Consider the following 12,942-nt stretch of genomic DNA (forward strand, 5'->3'; position numbering starts at 1 on the left):
TTACTTGGAAGGTTCTCTTTTCCCTCCAAGGTTGATAACCAAATGGATTCCTGAGGCTTCCTTAGTGCTGTGTTGTGACTGTGATTCACTGTGACTAACCTGATGCCGTTGACTGCAGAAGGTGTTAGTGTGAGGGCCTCGGAAGAAGTGGATGAACTCACCATTCCAAGTGGTAAGTCGAAACGCCATGATTCAAATTCGAAGTTTTGAGATTAACGATGGAGAGTTATTATGAATGAACAGAAACTAATATCATGAGAGATTTACGGCTCATCTCGGGATATTGATAGCCTTGTCGTCATGCGTTGAAGTGTGGAAGGATTCGGTACGACAGAGGGAAGAGGCAGTAATTGAGAGCATTCAAGGAGATTTACGGTATCGAGGGTTTTTGAAACAGAACTAATGAGAAGTACAAAAGATTTGAGTCTGTCTACATAGGGTGTTGCTCCCTACAGAACTATACACTCGAGTATAGGACGTCGCGATCCTTGCAATGACGCCGAGCTCCACCGCGTGGTGTTCAGCCTACAACAGCGCGCCTCCAGCACGAGGTCACGTGCACACGAACTCCGGCTGGGGAAATTTGGTACCTTACAATTGAGGCAGCTTTCATTGGCGGTTCTAACCGAGCTCGTCCAAGAATGACCTGATCACAAACTTGCTTAGACTCACCAACCGTCAAAGCGAACAACAACATCCACGATGTCCGCCGTCCGATTCACCCGCGCTGCCACGCGCGCTACCGCCCAGCTTCGCGCTCCCGCCCAGCGCCGATTTGCCAGCACACAGAACGAGTTCATCAAGGAGCGCCAGCACATCAAGGAGCACGCTGCTGGTACCACTGGTGAGTCGACAACCGACGACATCGAATTGGGTCAATTGGAGGCATGAAGCATAGTTGCTGACAATGAACAGAACTCTGGAAGAAGATCTCCCTCTAGTACGTCCGAACTCGATCCGTTGAGTGAATTACGAACCCGGCATCGAATCCGGGGTATCGAATGTTGAAGACGACGAGATTGCAGTGATGGGCTGGGATAGCAGTAGCTAACATGATTGAAGCGGTGTCGCCCCCTGCCTTATCGCCGCCGGTGCCAACGCCTACTGGCTCTGGAGCGAGCACTGGGAGCACTGGTCTCACATGCCTCCTCTGGAGGAGCGCACCGAGTACCCTTACCAGAACATCCGTACCAAGAACTACCAGTGGGGTAACGGAGACAAGGTGAGTCTAAATGGAAACCCCTGGTTGTCTTGCACGTTACTAACATCTTTGCAGACTCTCTTGTAAGTTGTGACATCATTGTAGTTGAAGAAGTTTGGACAGCTCCAGTAAAGCTATAATAAGCTTGGATATCAGCTTTAGGCTATGGAGCTCGAAACTTTGTTGCTCTACGATTTGAAGAGATTAAGTACTAATGTTGTATAGCTGGAACGACGAGGTCAACTACCACAACAAGGATAAGACCTCCTAAGTATGATCTGTTGATAGTTCATACGTCAGACAATTGCTGGACCACCTTTTTATGGACTGCTCCCTCTGGAGATGCCTCGTACATGTTCCCTAGACTCGAATTGACCGATTGTTGAAGTAATGTGCTCAGAGTCAAGCGTGAACTGAACAAGACGAAGCTGGTCGCATCATGTATCGTACAGACAGAGCCTTGCAACTGCCATTGAGTTTATCTGCTCATCTTGGAGTTTCTGTTATACGTTTCTAAACTTTTACTCGTTGTCTCTTTCCAAGGACTGACCTACCATGTCTACTACATATTGGATATCCTAAATATCCTCAAAAACTCTCCTAAGTTTATGAGATATATGGTCTAAATGGCTATTAGTTATTGTCTAAAATTTGCAAATTATCATCTAAAGTTTATCCTGTTTATACTAAGTTTTACCTCAGTTTTATGGTAATATGTTCTAAACATCCCTTCAAACTTGTCTAAAGTCGCCTAAACTTGTCTAAGGTGAACATTGTGGCTGTCTTGCGTCGTATTATTATGTTCATTTCATTCGAGAATTATCATGAGATCAACCCGAGCATTCTCTGTTTGCTCTACCTTTGACGTCGTGATGCAGCCCCCACCAACTGAGATTGTGTCATCCCACGTCAATAGCGTCCAACGGAATTTTCCGAAGAAGCTCCGGCTAAACAACAAACCCCCTACAATACAGCAGCAATACAGACGCGCCGGGCAGCCATAATTGGTCGAGCAATTAAAGTACCATTCACCAGGAATTTGTTATTGAACAAGATTAGAGAAATACAATATCTACGAGGTATTTCTTAGGTAGAGGTAGTTGATATCTTCGGCAAGAGCGACCTTCGGGCATCTGGTTAACTTTTGGGCAGGCGCGCTTGGGTGCCGTGTAGAACGTCGCTTGCTTCTGGACGAATCACTCCCTGTCATCTACCATTTCTCTTTCTTGAAAATCTCTTTTCGTTAAAGGCTTTTGATTCATGGTTACCAACCATGGCTCGATATCTCAATCCGGCCAAAGTCGGCCTTCTTGCCCTCGTAGAGCTCTATGTTGAAGGTGCCGTGCCGAGTGATGCCATCCTGCCTGTGCTATCCTTTGTCACTTCTCATCTGATGGACCACACTCCTTCAAAAGCATCCGCCAACCAGTCTGAGCGATGGAGCAAAGCAGAGCGCACCGTCGGGCTCGTCATCAGCATCAAAGACTTCGAGAAACTCCTTGGAAGTTACCCCTTCCTGATGGGCATGCCTGGACGAAGATTATGGGACCAGTTTCTCGGCAAGCTTTGGGATATCAACTCCTTGGATGCCCTCCACAACTTTTTCGACAATTTGTCTGAGATGCTGGCAAAGACAAAAGAGGAGCGAAAGAGACTGGCTGAATTAGGCCTGCCTATAGAAACAGAGGAAGGCATCAAACTCTCGCCGAACTCTCCCTTTGGAACATTCGTACGGAGAGCAAGACTTGAATACCAACGACTACAATTTCACGACTGTACAGAGTTGTGGAAACAATTTGTGCGATATCGACAACCAACTGCCTCTTATCTAAAGCGCAAAATCCCGGGATTTGGGCGACTGAGTTTTGACAATGTCCTTTTGATGGGCGAACAAGAGGACTGGGATCACCAGAGCGTTATGGCATTGGCCTCAGTTGCTTACGGTGACATGCTCACAGGAGACCAGAGCGGGTCACTTCCTGTGAGTACTGACGATATTGAGAGTCTCTTGGAGTTCCAGATCGAACAGATGCAGAGTAAGAGACCCCCCGATTGCCTTTGTTCATGGGTGCTAATTTGACCAGAGTTTGGCAACAGGGTACCGCTCGAGATCCGCCATCAGTTCCATGATCTACTCAACGATAGTTACCTTGTCCCTAGTCTAACACACTACCTCAAGTAAGTTGGCAATTGTCACTAGCAGCTTACATGACCTCTAACAGTAACAGGTTCCTTGACGCGTGGAGAGCTGGGGACTATCCCACCGCATTCGATTATCTTCACAGATACTTTGACTACACCATGCAGAATCGAGATCGCTTGTTCTACCAGTATGCTCTGATGAACCTTGCCGTTCTACAAGCCGACTTTGGCTGCCACAAAGAAGCAGTAGCTGCCATGCTCGAGACTGTGTCGACAGCCCGAGAGAATCGCGATATGACGTGCCTCAACTTTGCTTTGAACTGGCTCTTTCACTTTGGCCGTGCACATCCCGATCTTGTCCAGAACCTGGAATCTAATAGTATGCTTGGTACTGGCAAGGAAAGCTTGGCCTTTCTTCGAGTTAAAGCGAAGGAGACAGGCATGTGGACGCTGTGGAGCTCGGTTCTACTCAGCGAAGCCAAACTCGGGCTCCTCAACGGTGATAGCGTGGCTACGGCGTTTGAGTCTATAGTCCGAAGCTCGCACATTATTGTCGAGAGGAACATGAAGAACATGTTTGGCTCACATTTCTCGCTCACTTCAGCTCTGTGGGATAGGCTTGGGCTGTCAACGCTTTCGTCAGCCACTTGCGAGGTCTTCCTGAGATGCCATGCCCGCAACGCCATATTTGACGATGAGCTCAAGCTGACTTGCCGCCTTGCTCTTTTACTAGCATTGCGTGGTCATTATGTTGAGGCATTAAGCAAGTTGGAACAATTGGAAGAAAACTCTCTCAGGTCTTGGAAGCCAAGTCAATACTGGCACAAGTATCAAGGAATCATCAAACTGAAGAGAGATCTACATCACAACAACCTGGAAGGAGCCGAGAGACTTCTATCTCAAATAATACAGTCCAAGATGGACGATCTTGAACCTGATATGGCGTTTTTGGTCGATACTCTACATATCGACTATCTGACTCGTCGAGGAGACCTTCAAGCAGCGTTTTCCAAAGTCGACGACATGATGTCCCAACTCGAAGACGAAAAGAAAGACGTCGTTCTTCGTGTTAAACTACTTTTACTCAAGGCCTCTCTCCTCGACAAGTGTGGCCGGCCTCAGAGAGGGTTCACAACCGCCATGCGAGCTGCAAGCATTTCGTGGGGAGCTCGTCTGATTCCTTGTCTCTGGCAGGCGATCGGATGTGTGTCGAACATTCTGATTTCATTGGGAGAATTCGACGCGGCTTCTCAACTCTTGCTGGCTATCATTCCCCGCTCTTTAGAGTGCGAGACCGCGGGCCTGGCAGCTCAACTCTACTGCTATCTTGCTGATGCGTACATGGGGATTGCTGGTAAATGCGAGCCCAAGTCGTCAAAACGGACGGAATACATGACAAAGGCTCTCGCAGCTGTACAAAAGTCCTTCGACCACTACTCAAGTATTGAAGATATCAACATGCAATGTCAAATGATGGCGAAGAAGGCCATGATCATGAAGTTGACGGGAGATTTGACATTGGCGGCAGACTACGCTGCGGCGTATGTATCACTCAAGAAGACAGCTGAATCACTCAGCCATGGAGGGTAATGATTGATGATTACAGGGATAAATGCACGTGTGCCACGGGAAACAACAACATATGGAGTTCATTATACCTTTCTTTATACAGGGACCAACGATATATCAGTCAGTCCATAGAGGCTTATCCAAGGGCATCAAGTCTATAAATACATGTGCAATATCATCTTGTACCATGGCGAGGATCTACCACCGTACCTTTTCACCCTTTTTATTTCTCAGTTCACCTTCTTCTGAAATAACGGAAGCTTGAGGCTCTTCTGTTATGTCCGCCTCACTTGCGTCGTTGGTGGCCCAGGCTCTTTCGACACAAAGCTCAAAAGGACCATCGACACGGTCTGTCAGTCCAACACCAACAGTCAGTACCTTCTGTCGCAACATTTCAGTCTGCGGTTCCACAACGAAGCCATGGTTCGTTCTAACAAAGTCGTTCCATTTGATTAGCACAGTTTCCCAGTGACCCGGGCGTTTCGGAAACAGTCGATGCTGGTGCAGGTCTGAGGGCTCAACACTCTCTGTCTGCACATTGACAAAGTAACTGCGGCCATCGGATTTGACACGCAGGGCGAGATAGATGTAGGGATCGATATCCCACATTGAACGACCAAACATGGTGGGTTTTTGGTCAGGGGATCGGAAACCAGCGAAGCCTGTACGTTCAATGTTGGGACGGTCGTCTGGGAGGCGAGTAGAGATGTTGCCGTAAAAGCGGGCATATGCGGAGGGTGTCTTTGAGCTGGCGCTCGACTCGGTAGACTTTTGGAAGTCAAAGTTGCTTTGTGAGAAGCCGCCAATGGTTTTGTCGGACATAACAATGCAGTCGCGAACGCTTTCGGGGGTATTGAAGTCGTATAGAGGCTTGGGCTGTGTAGTGCCTTTGATGGTCTCAAAGCTCACGGCTGCCATGGTTAGCTTTACGTTTGTTCCGGAGAGTAATAGTATATACCTATTCGCGTGCGCCTCTTCAGCTCGTCCATGCTCCGGCCAAAGAAGTTCCTCGACAGGAGCGTATGCGTGACCCTCATGATGGGCTAATTATTTTTATGGTTGGGTAGAATTTCGAGTCGATGTCCAAGATGTCGCAAGCTTTCGTAGAGCCCAATTGGCTCACCGGGAGTCGGAGAACATGGGGTTTAGTCGTGAGAGCAGCTAAAGCTGTGATAGTGAGCCTTCGCTCGTAGAATGCGCTGTCGAGCTATGATGCTGGGCGTAGTGTTGAAACTCTGCCCATAAGGAACGAAACATTGACGATTGGCACCTTGTACCCTGTGCAGATTGTGATATTCGCAGCTAATTCAACCCCCACCTTGACACCACCCTGTGTGTCGTGTCCGGCATTTAATTGTTCCGCCATCAGCCCAGAATCCATGAAATTCTTCAGTGGTAGAAGACTATGATGGCCGAAGCCAGATCGAGCTCGATTATGACCCTGCGCCGCCGGTAACTACCGGGTGTCTATCCATATCTATTCTGAGCGTTTCGACATTTCGGTTTAGACAAAAAAAAGTAAAAGAGAGGTCCGCCAATGTCTTCCTCAATAATAGCGCTGCGCCCGGCCATCTTGCGCCAGAGCGTTCTCGGAGCGACGAGGGTACAATGCCGATACATGTCGATGCCCTCCCGGGAGAGGATGTTGCGAGAGATGCGAAGGGCGGCTACAAAGGACTCCAAGAAGACCGACGTTGAGTCAATGTCTGCGATTCAGAAGAAGGCCAACGACGAGTACTTCAAGTCTGGCGGCGGCCCATTGTTTCCTGGTGAGTGGAAGATGGAGGGGAGGAATGGACGAACCTTCTGGCCATCACATGCGCCAATTGATACAGCTGGCCATGGTAGTCTAGCGAGAGACAAGAGCTAATGGTGTAATAGGCACTTTCGTCCCTCTCCCCCTCTCACGATACCCCTCCGGCATCTCCAGCGCTCTAAACTACACATGGTACCGATTCCGCCAGTGGGGAATCGAATTCCTCTCTCTCCTCCAGTTTAAGCTCAAGTCTATGCCTGGCTGGACGACACGGCCCAAGTGGAAGATTGGTCGCGGCAAGATTGCGCCCACCGCGAAGAACATGTACATGGAGATGCTTGGGGCGTTTGCTGCCGGCGACAAGACTACCATCAACAACCTATGCCTCGGCCAATTTGGAAAGAAGCTCACTGCTGCCATTGACCGTCGCAACGCTGGCGAGCGTGTCACATTTGAGCTCCTCAGTCTCAACAAGTCGTTGCTCTATCCCCGCGTGGTGGCACACCAGGTTCACAACATCAACCCTCACGACAAGGATAACTGCACAGAGCAAGCCGTTATCGCAATCGCCTCAACACAACGTGTCGCAAAGTACAAGAAGCCTTCCGATCAGCTCATTCCTGGCAGCACAAAGGTGCAAGACAAGCTAGAGTACGTGGTGCTCTCAAGGCAAGTCAACGAGAAGACTTTCCAGTCCACACCATGGCGAATCTGGGGCACTGTCCCTGCCACAACGCTTGAGTCATACCAAGAAGAGCAAGACTGGATTATGAGAGAGCAGGCTCAGCGCGCTGGATGGAAAGGTCCTCTGAAATAAAAGGATCGAATTGTATACCACACGTGACTGGTGCTCACGATGAATGAGCCGAGGCGGACAAGGTGGGAAACGTGTAAAACGACAGTGTATATTGTACGAGGAGCATAAATGTACTATAAAATAGCATTGGGGCCGGCGAACGGATGTTTGCAAACTACTTCTCCAATTCAATTTTGAATAATTCACATTTTAGAGTCCATCAGGGGTTGTACTTTGATGTCTGACACCTCATGGAATACCGCGTTCTATGTGAAGCCGAGTTTGGCAAACTTGGTAATTGTCACACCACAAACTGAGAAGAACATAGATATACGCAAAAATGATGTAACATTCGAGGCTCCAACAGAGCTTCACTAGCAAGAAACGATTTAACCAAACTAAACATACTTTTGCCACATATCCCAAACATGAGATCAACACTGCACCGATAACTATAAGTTAATGCCACTCCCCAATGATGAAACAGAATCCAGCGGCATCTGTTCGAAGTTTTCTTAGAAGAACTTGCCCGCGGTCTGAGACACAAGATTCTCAGAGGGGCTATCATCCTCCCTGCTGACGGAACGAAGATCCAGGGGACGGTCCAGAGCATCAAAGCGATGTCCACGAACCTTGGCATGCACGTACTGGAAAGTGATGCGGACAACCATAGCACCACAGCCCCAGAGCAGACTGCCGACAGGTGCAGCGACAAAGGCGCCAAAGGCACTCCAGTCGTTGCCGTACAGACCCTTCTGCACAAGGAGAAGTTCTCCAGCCTCTTTGGCGTTGCCGTAGTAGACACAGCCAAAGATAAAGACGGTCAAGATACCACCGAGGCCGCCAACAACAACCTCGAAGCCGCGCCACCAGTAGAACTTCTCAACGAGGCCAATAACAAGGACAGGGATGGTGGCCGCAGAGATGAGATCGGTGATGAGCCAGATCTGAAGAACAGAGGGGGCCTTTAGAGCAATGGCAATGACGGGGATGATGATGAGCACCACAATGGCTCGGATGTACCAGATGTTGAGCTTGTTGCGGAAGAGATCGTTGGAGCCTGACGAGACCATGGCAGACTGGAGACTGTCAAAGGCAGCTGTGCTCATGGTGACGACCATGACAAGGACGATACCAACGACCCAGCTGGGAAGGGTCTCGAGAAGGACGAAGAACGCAACCGAACCAGAACCGGCTTTGTCTGCGAGAGGCAAGGCTCCTGACCAAACAGCGATAAGACCTGTGGAACCAACAAGGGTAAGAACACACAGGATAACAATTGTGGCAATAGTGGTTCCAATTCGGAGATCCTTGTCTGTCTTGGAAGCAAAGGTTCGCAGCCAGAAGGACGAAAGGAAGAAGTCGTTGGTCAGAACGGCAACAGGAAGGATGTACAGAAGCTGCCAGCCGAGCAGGTTGGGCTTGGTAAGGCCAGACTCGTCGATCAGAGGTCGCTGGATCTCGGTCTTGGCGCCAATGGTAATGGCAGCGATGATGACAAGACCAACGACCATAGTACCTTGAACAACATCTGTAATGAACGAGATCCTAAATCCTCCAAGGGCTTACAGAGTTAGATGATAGGTTCGGCCTGCGAGAATAGGAAAGACTTACAGGTATAGATAGTAGTGATGGCACACTGAACAATCATGACTGGGAGGGGATCAAGGCCGGTCAAGGCTTGAACCACCTGCCCGATGGCCGAGAGCTCAGAGACCATGTATAGGAACAGAGTCACCATTGACATGAAGCTCAAGTACAGCATAGTAATAATGCCGTATCGCTGTCGAGTCCACTCGGTGAGGACGAAGCCCTCGGGGCATCGGCGTCGGATGATGGGACCAAGGTATCCAAAGATGAGCATAGGTAGTGCGGATGCAAGAGCGTACACCATCATGCCCTGTACACCAGAGATTGTGGCCAGCTCGGGGTACGAGAAGAGAATACCGGAACCGAGAGCTACAAGAGTCAGTTGTCATTTCAACGTGTTTGGGGGAGGGCAGGGGATGGAGTTTGGAGCGGCAACACTTTTCCCACGCAAGCATTAACTTGATCGAGTATTTACGGTACAATCTCAGCTTCGTCGTCGCACGCTAGGATCTCCCTAGAAAACACATGTGGTGAACAAGTGTTCCGGGGTTGGATCAAGACGATACGTCAACTCAGCGCCCGTAGTGAGCCGCATCCTCTCCCCCCAGCCTCCCGAGATTGCCTCTCTGGAGCAGGTTCGAGTAAGCCAGGCTCAGAAGAGAGGATATTCTCGACTGAGCCTGGGAAATGGGTTAGTAGCAACAGAGTTCCGAGGCAAACTCGGGTGGGCTGTAAGGGGGGAAGAAGAAGACGATCTTTTTCATTCAATGTACGAACCTGCTCGTTCATTCTTGATTTGTATACTCGACCATGAGAAGTATCAGGTTGGGTGGAGCTCTTGCGAGTCATCACAGCCGTCTTCTGTACGACTGCGCAAGTCTTTGCTGTCATTTTGCTGTTGGGTTTGCGTTTGCTACCGCTCCGGAGTACTGTAGTGAGAGCTTTAGTAGCTCTACTCACCGGAAGCGATGAAGTTGAGGGCCAGAGGGAAGGCTGTTAGGAATAGTTAGTGAGAGGTCTTTAGATGGGATATGGTGGTGATGGTGAGATGCTCGTGAAAGACTCTGTCAATGTAGCTAGCGCCTTGTGTCTGAACTGTCAAGAGCATCTCAAATGCTGGGAATTTCTGACCCGTCTGAGTTCCATTGCCTGAGAGAAAGTCGGCCTTGGACTGGTTTCTCATCTTCCAAGCGATTCCAGTTCCCATGATTCTGTTTTAACTGTCAGCGTTGATCATGATGATGATGATTATGAGCGAGAATCGGATCACAAACAGGAAAGCGCCATAAGTGACGTAAATCACGGCGTTTGAAGCCGCAAAGGATGGGAAACCCATTGCGTGAGGCTTTTAGCTTATGTCGTTTCGAGTTGGTTATCGCCGTATGACGAGGGTAGTGACACAAAAAGGGAGAGGAGTAAGGATGAAATCTGTTATTTAAGACAATAAATAAAATAAAAGTCGCGCTGGTCTGGACTGACTATTTATTTAGCGTTCAAGAAAGAATATATCCTATTCCCGATCGAGTAACGTCCTATCGCCAAATTGACTATAAAGAGGACTCTGGCCAACATTTTTGGGTCATTTAATGCTTGTCTTTTCTTCCCATAAGAGAGTGGGGGTCATCAGTCCGTAGTTATCCATTATAAACCGCCTGATGTGATGACTGATGTATTATCCACGATAACTGATCGGCTGATAACTCAGAGAACCAATTTACCTGAGTTATATCACATCAGATCATATAGCGATTTCGGCCCTTTTATTCTTCTGGCTCAATGGCTCTTTCTATAGAGTAAGAGTAAACATCCTTCACACATCATATCACATCTACAGTAGAATTGAGGGACAGGACACAAGTTTTGGTGAGAACTGAGTTCTCTCTTTTTTTTCTATATAAAATCATACACTGTTGGTATTACCAACCTGAGCGCCTCCTCTCCCTGGGCCACACTCTTAACCTCATGTGCCATTTTGGCACCCAACGACATTTGTCTGTCTCGTGGGCAACAAAGCCCATCTGGTGCTGGTAAACTGGGAGGGAGCAAAAAATTAGTCGCAGCGCCACCATCGCCGGGTGGACTTATGCTGATATGCTTCAAAAAAAAAAAAAAAAACCACCAAAAAAACGTTGAAAGGCCTGGTATTACTGGACCGAAAAGTTAGTGCTGGGGAACCAAACGCGAGCAAACATACTTACGTGCATCGTCAAAAAAAAGAAACCGAAGGAAAGATGGCGGCGGTCGAGTCACCCAACGTGATCGTGCCTGCTGCCGCTACAACTAGGCGTTGTAGCGGCGGTATCGTTCCGCCTCGACACGCTGTCGCCTCTGGTGAGGGCTCTCGGCGGGAGCGTACGATGCGTAAGGGTTACCCTGAGGATCCCCTAGCTGGGATCTTCGGTACTGAACCCGAGGGTTCTGGTACCTCACAGTACGATCGTCGTAGGCGGGTCGAGTGTATCCATAGTATGGTGTCTGGACACTCTCCCCGAAAGGAACCTGCGGCTGGGCTCGGTACATAGCGCCAGCGCTCTCGCCATAGAAGGTCTGGTTGTGGACCTGATTGTGAACCTGGTAGTGAGCCTGAGGGTGGTTCTGATAGACTCGATGAGGCGCTTGGTACTGAGCCTCATGCTGGTGGGACGGATAGCCGTAGAAGTGAGCATTGCTCAACTGCGTAGCAACGGACTCAGGTACAGCAACATAGACAAGACCTCCGGGAGGAGGAGGAAGCGCCGGCGTCATCATTTGTGCCTGCAGTTGGGGCCCAACATAAGAGGAAGGACTAGACGCTTGGTGGATAGATGTCTGGTTGGAGGACTCGGGGCTGTGGTAGATGATAGATGTCTCGCTCTTGAACGAAACTCTCTTCTTCACTTTGAGGTTCTCCTCTGACTTGTGGTCTTTGTTGACCTCCTTGTAAGCAAGTTCGTTTCGCTTCAAGTTCTGTTCGGACAGACAGCCACGTCGGAGTTTGGTCCTGCTCTCAGCCTTCTTCTCCTTGAAGCCTTCCTCTTCCTCTGAAGAGCCAATAGTTCGCCACGAGCTGGATCCGTCACTGTCTGTAACCTCAAGATGTAAGGCCGGTGCGGTTGGGAAGAGAGCAGAAGGGCCGCGACGGTGCCCTTTGATATCGTCATTCTTCTTGTCTTCGACCGCTGTCTCGCATCGATCAATGGCATGTTGAGCAGCTGATGAGAATGCATAAGAGACAGAGCGGCTTCCTTGGGTAGCCAAGCGCTCAGCGAAGGATCCGATTTGAGTATCGTGAGGTTCGTGGTGAATAGGAGATGATCCAGCAGGGGAGAAGTACTCAGGAGATGCCTCAATGAATTGAGATTGCCCCCAGTGGACATTGTTGCCGGTGACGTTCGGTCCACTCACTTTATCGGGGGAGTTAATAGGAGTGTACTCATCTAGCTCACCAGCGCCGAAAGCGAGCATCTTGTTGGGGGAAAGGAACGCACGTCGGGGGTGTTCGGGTTGAACTGGCAATGGGCGGGCGTTCTGGGGAATAGTGGGGATTCTATCGCTCGACTTCATGCGGTTGTGGTTCCTTTGTTGGTTAATAGGTGCATCGACAGCCATAGATACAGAGCGACTAGGGGCAGCAATAGGTGCAGCAGCCATAGACACTGAGCGGTTATGATGGCCAAAGCATGTAGCAGCCATAGATACAGATCGGTTATGCTGGCTCAATTGTGTAGCAGCCATAGGTCCCAAGTGACGAGGCTGGGGTGTAGCAACCATGGAATCCAAGCGGCTAGGCTGAGCAATAGGTGTAGCAACCGTAGATCCTAGGCGGCTATGGTGGCCGTGGTGATCGACGGGTGCAGTGGTATCCACAGATCCTGTGCGGCTGTGGTTTGTTTCATGCTCGACAAGTGT

General features: G+C 49.4%; 6 protein-coding genes across 6 annotated transcripts; 3 read left to right on the forward strand and 3 right to left on the reverse strand.

Moving 5' to 3' along the window:
- The first annotated feature begins 665 nt into the window (after nt 1–665).
- Nucleotides 666–1,889, forward strand: FGSG_08888 (uncharacterized protein). The gene is made up of 5 exons (XM_011321517.1): nt 666–844; nt 916–940; nt 1,063–1,222; nt 1,277–1,284; nt 1,427–1,889. Exons 1-5 carry the CDS (start codon nt 703–705, stop codon nt 1,470–1,472), a joined length of 381 nt encoding a protein of 126 aa, XP_011319819.1. The 5' UTR covers nt 666–702; the 3' UTR covers nt 1,473–1,889.
- Nucleotides 1,890–2,474: 585 nt separating this feature from the next.
- On the forward strand, nt 2,475–4,933 carry FGSG_08887 (uncharacterized protein; the record flags this gene model as incomplete). Its single annotated transcript, XM_011321518.1, has 3 exons — nt 2,475–3,237; nt 3,286–3,379; nt 3,430–4,933. The coding sequence occupies 3 exons, from the start codon at nt 2,475–2,477 to the stop codon at nt 4,931–4,933; spliced, it is 2,361 nt and encodes a 786-aa protein (XP_011319820.1).
- A 128-nt stretch (nt 4,934–5,061) lies between these two features.
- On the reverse strand, nt 5,062–5,830 carry FGSG_08886 (complex I intermediate-associated protein 30; the record flags this gene model as incomplete). Its single annotated transcript, XM_011321519.1, has 2 exons — nt 5,062–5,067; nt 5,123–5,830. The coding sequence occupies 2 exons, from the start codon at nt 5,828–5,830 to the stop codon at nt 5,062–5,064; spliced, it is 714 nt and encodes a 237-aa protein (XP_011319821.1).
- Nucleotides 5,831–6,329: 499 nt separating this feature from the next.
- Nucleotides 6,330–7,679, forward strand: FGSG_08885 (uncharacterized protein). Its single transcript, XM_011321520.1, has 2 exons — nt 6,330–6,681; nt 6,794–7,679. The coding sequence occupies exons 1-2, from the start codon at nt 6,450–6,452 to the stop codon at nt 7,483–7,485; spliced, it is 924 nt and encodes a 307-aa protein (XP_011319822.1). The 5' UTR covers nt 6,330–6,449; the 3' UTR covers nt 7,486–7,679.
- A 117-nt stretch (nt 7,680–7,796) lies between these two features.
- FGSG_08884 (uncharacterized protein) lies at nt 7,797–10,390 on the reverse strand (the record flags this gene model as incomplete). Its single annotated transcript, XM_011321521.1, has 5 exons — nt 7,797–8,995; nt 9,079–9,423; nt 10,015–10,047; nt 10,186–10,265; nt 10,329–10,390. 5 exons carry the CDS (start codon nt 10,388–10,390, stop codon nt 7,980–7,982), a joined length of 1,536 nt encoding a protein of 511 aa, XP_011319823.1. The 3' UTR covers nt 7,797–7,979.
- A 944-nt stretch (nt 10,391–11,334) lies between these two features.
- Nucleotides 11,335–12,690, reverse strand: FGSG_13274 (uncharacterized protein; the record flags this gene model as incomplete). The annotated part of the gene is made up of 1 exon (XM_011321522.1): nt 11,335–12,690. The coding sequence occupies exon 1, from the start codon at nt 12,640–12,642 to the stop codon at nt 11,335–11,337; it is 1,308 nt and encodes a 435-aa protein (XP_011319824.1). The 5' UTR covers nt 12,643–12,690.
- Between the last annotated feature and the right edge of the window lie 252 nt (nt 12,691–12,942).

Source organism: Fusarium graminearum, chromosome 2, assembly GCF_000240135.3.
Source record: "Fusarium graminearum PH-1 chromosome 2, whole genome shotgun sequence".
NCBI lineage: Eukaryota > Fungi > Ascomycota > Sordariomycetes > Hypocreales > Nectriaceae > Fusarium > Fusarium graminearum.

Bases quoted from the DNA above. Each gene is read 5' to 3' on its own strand.
- FGSG_08888 (XM_011321517.1), top strand. From the start codon at position 703: ATGTCCGCCGTCCGATTCACCCGCGCTGCCACGCGCGCTACCGCCCAG. The intron at 845-915 runs GTGAGTCGACAA...GACAATGAACAG, and splicing joins GCACGCTGCTGGTACCACTG to AACTCTGGAAGAAGATCTCC. The intron at 941-1,062 runs GTACGTCCGAAC...ACATGATTGAAG, and splicing joins TGGAAGAAGATCTCCCTCTA to CGGTGTCGCCCCCTGCCTTA.
- FGSG_08885 (XM_011321520.1), top strand. From the start codon at position 6,450: ATGTCTTCCTCAATAATAGCGCTGCGCCCGGCCATCTTGCGCCAGAGC. The intron at 6,682-6,793 runs GTGAGTGGAAGA...ATGGTGTAATAG, and splicing joins CGGCGGCCCATTGTTTCCTG to GCACTTTCGTCCCTCTCCCC.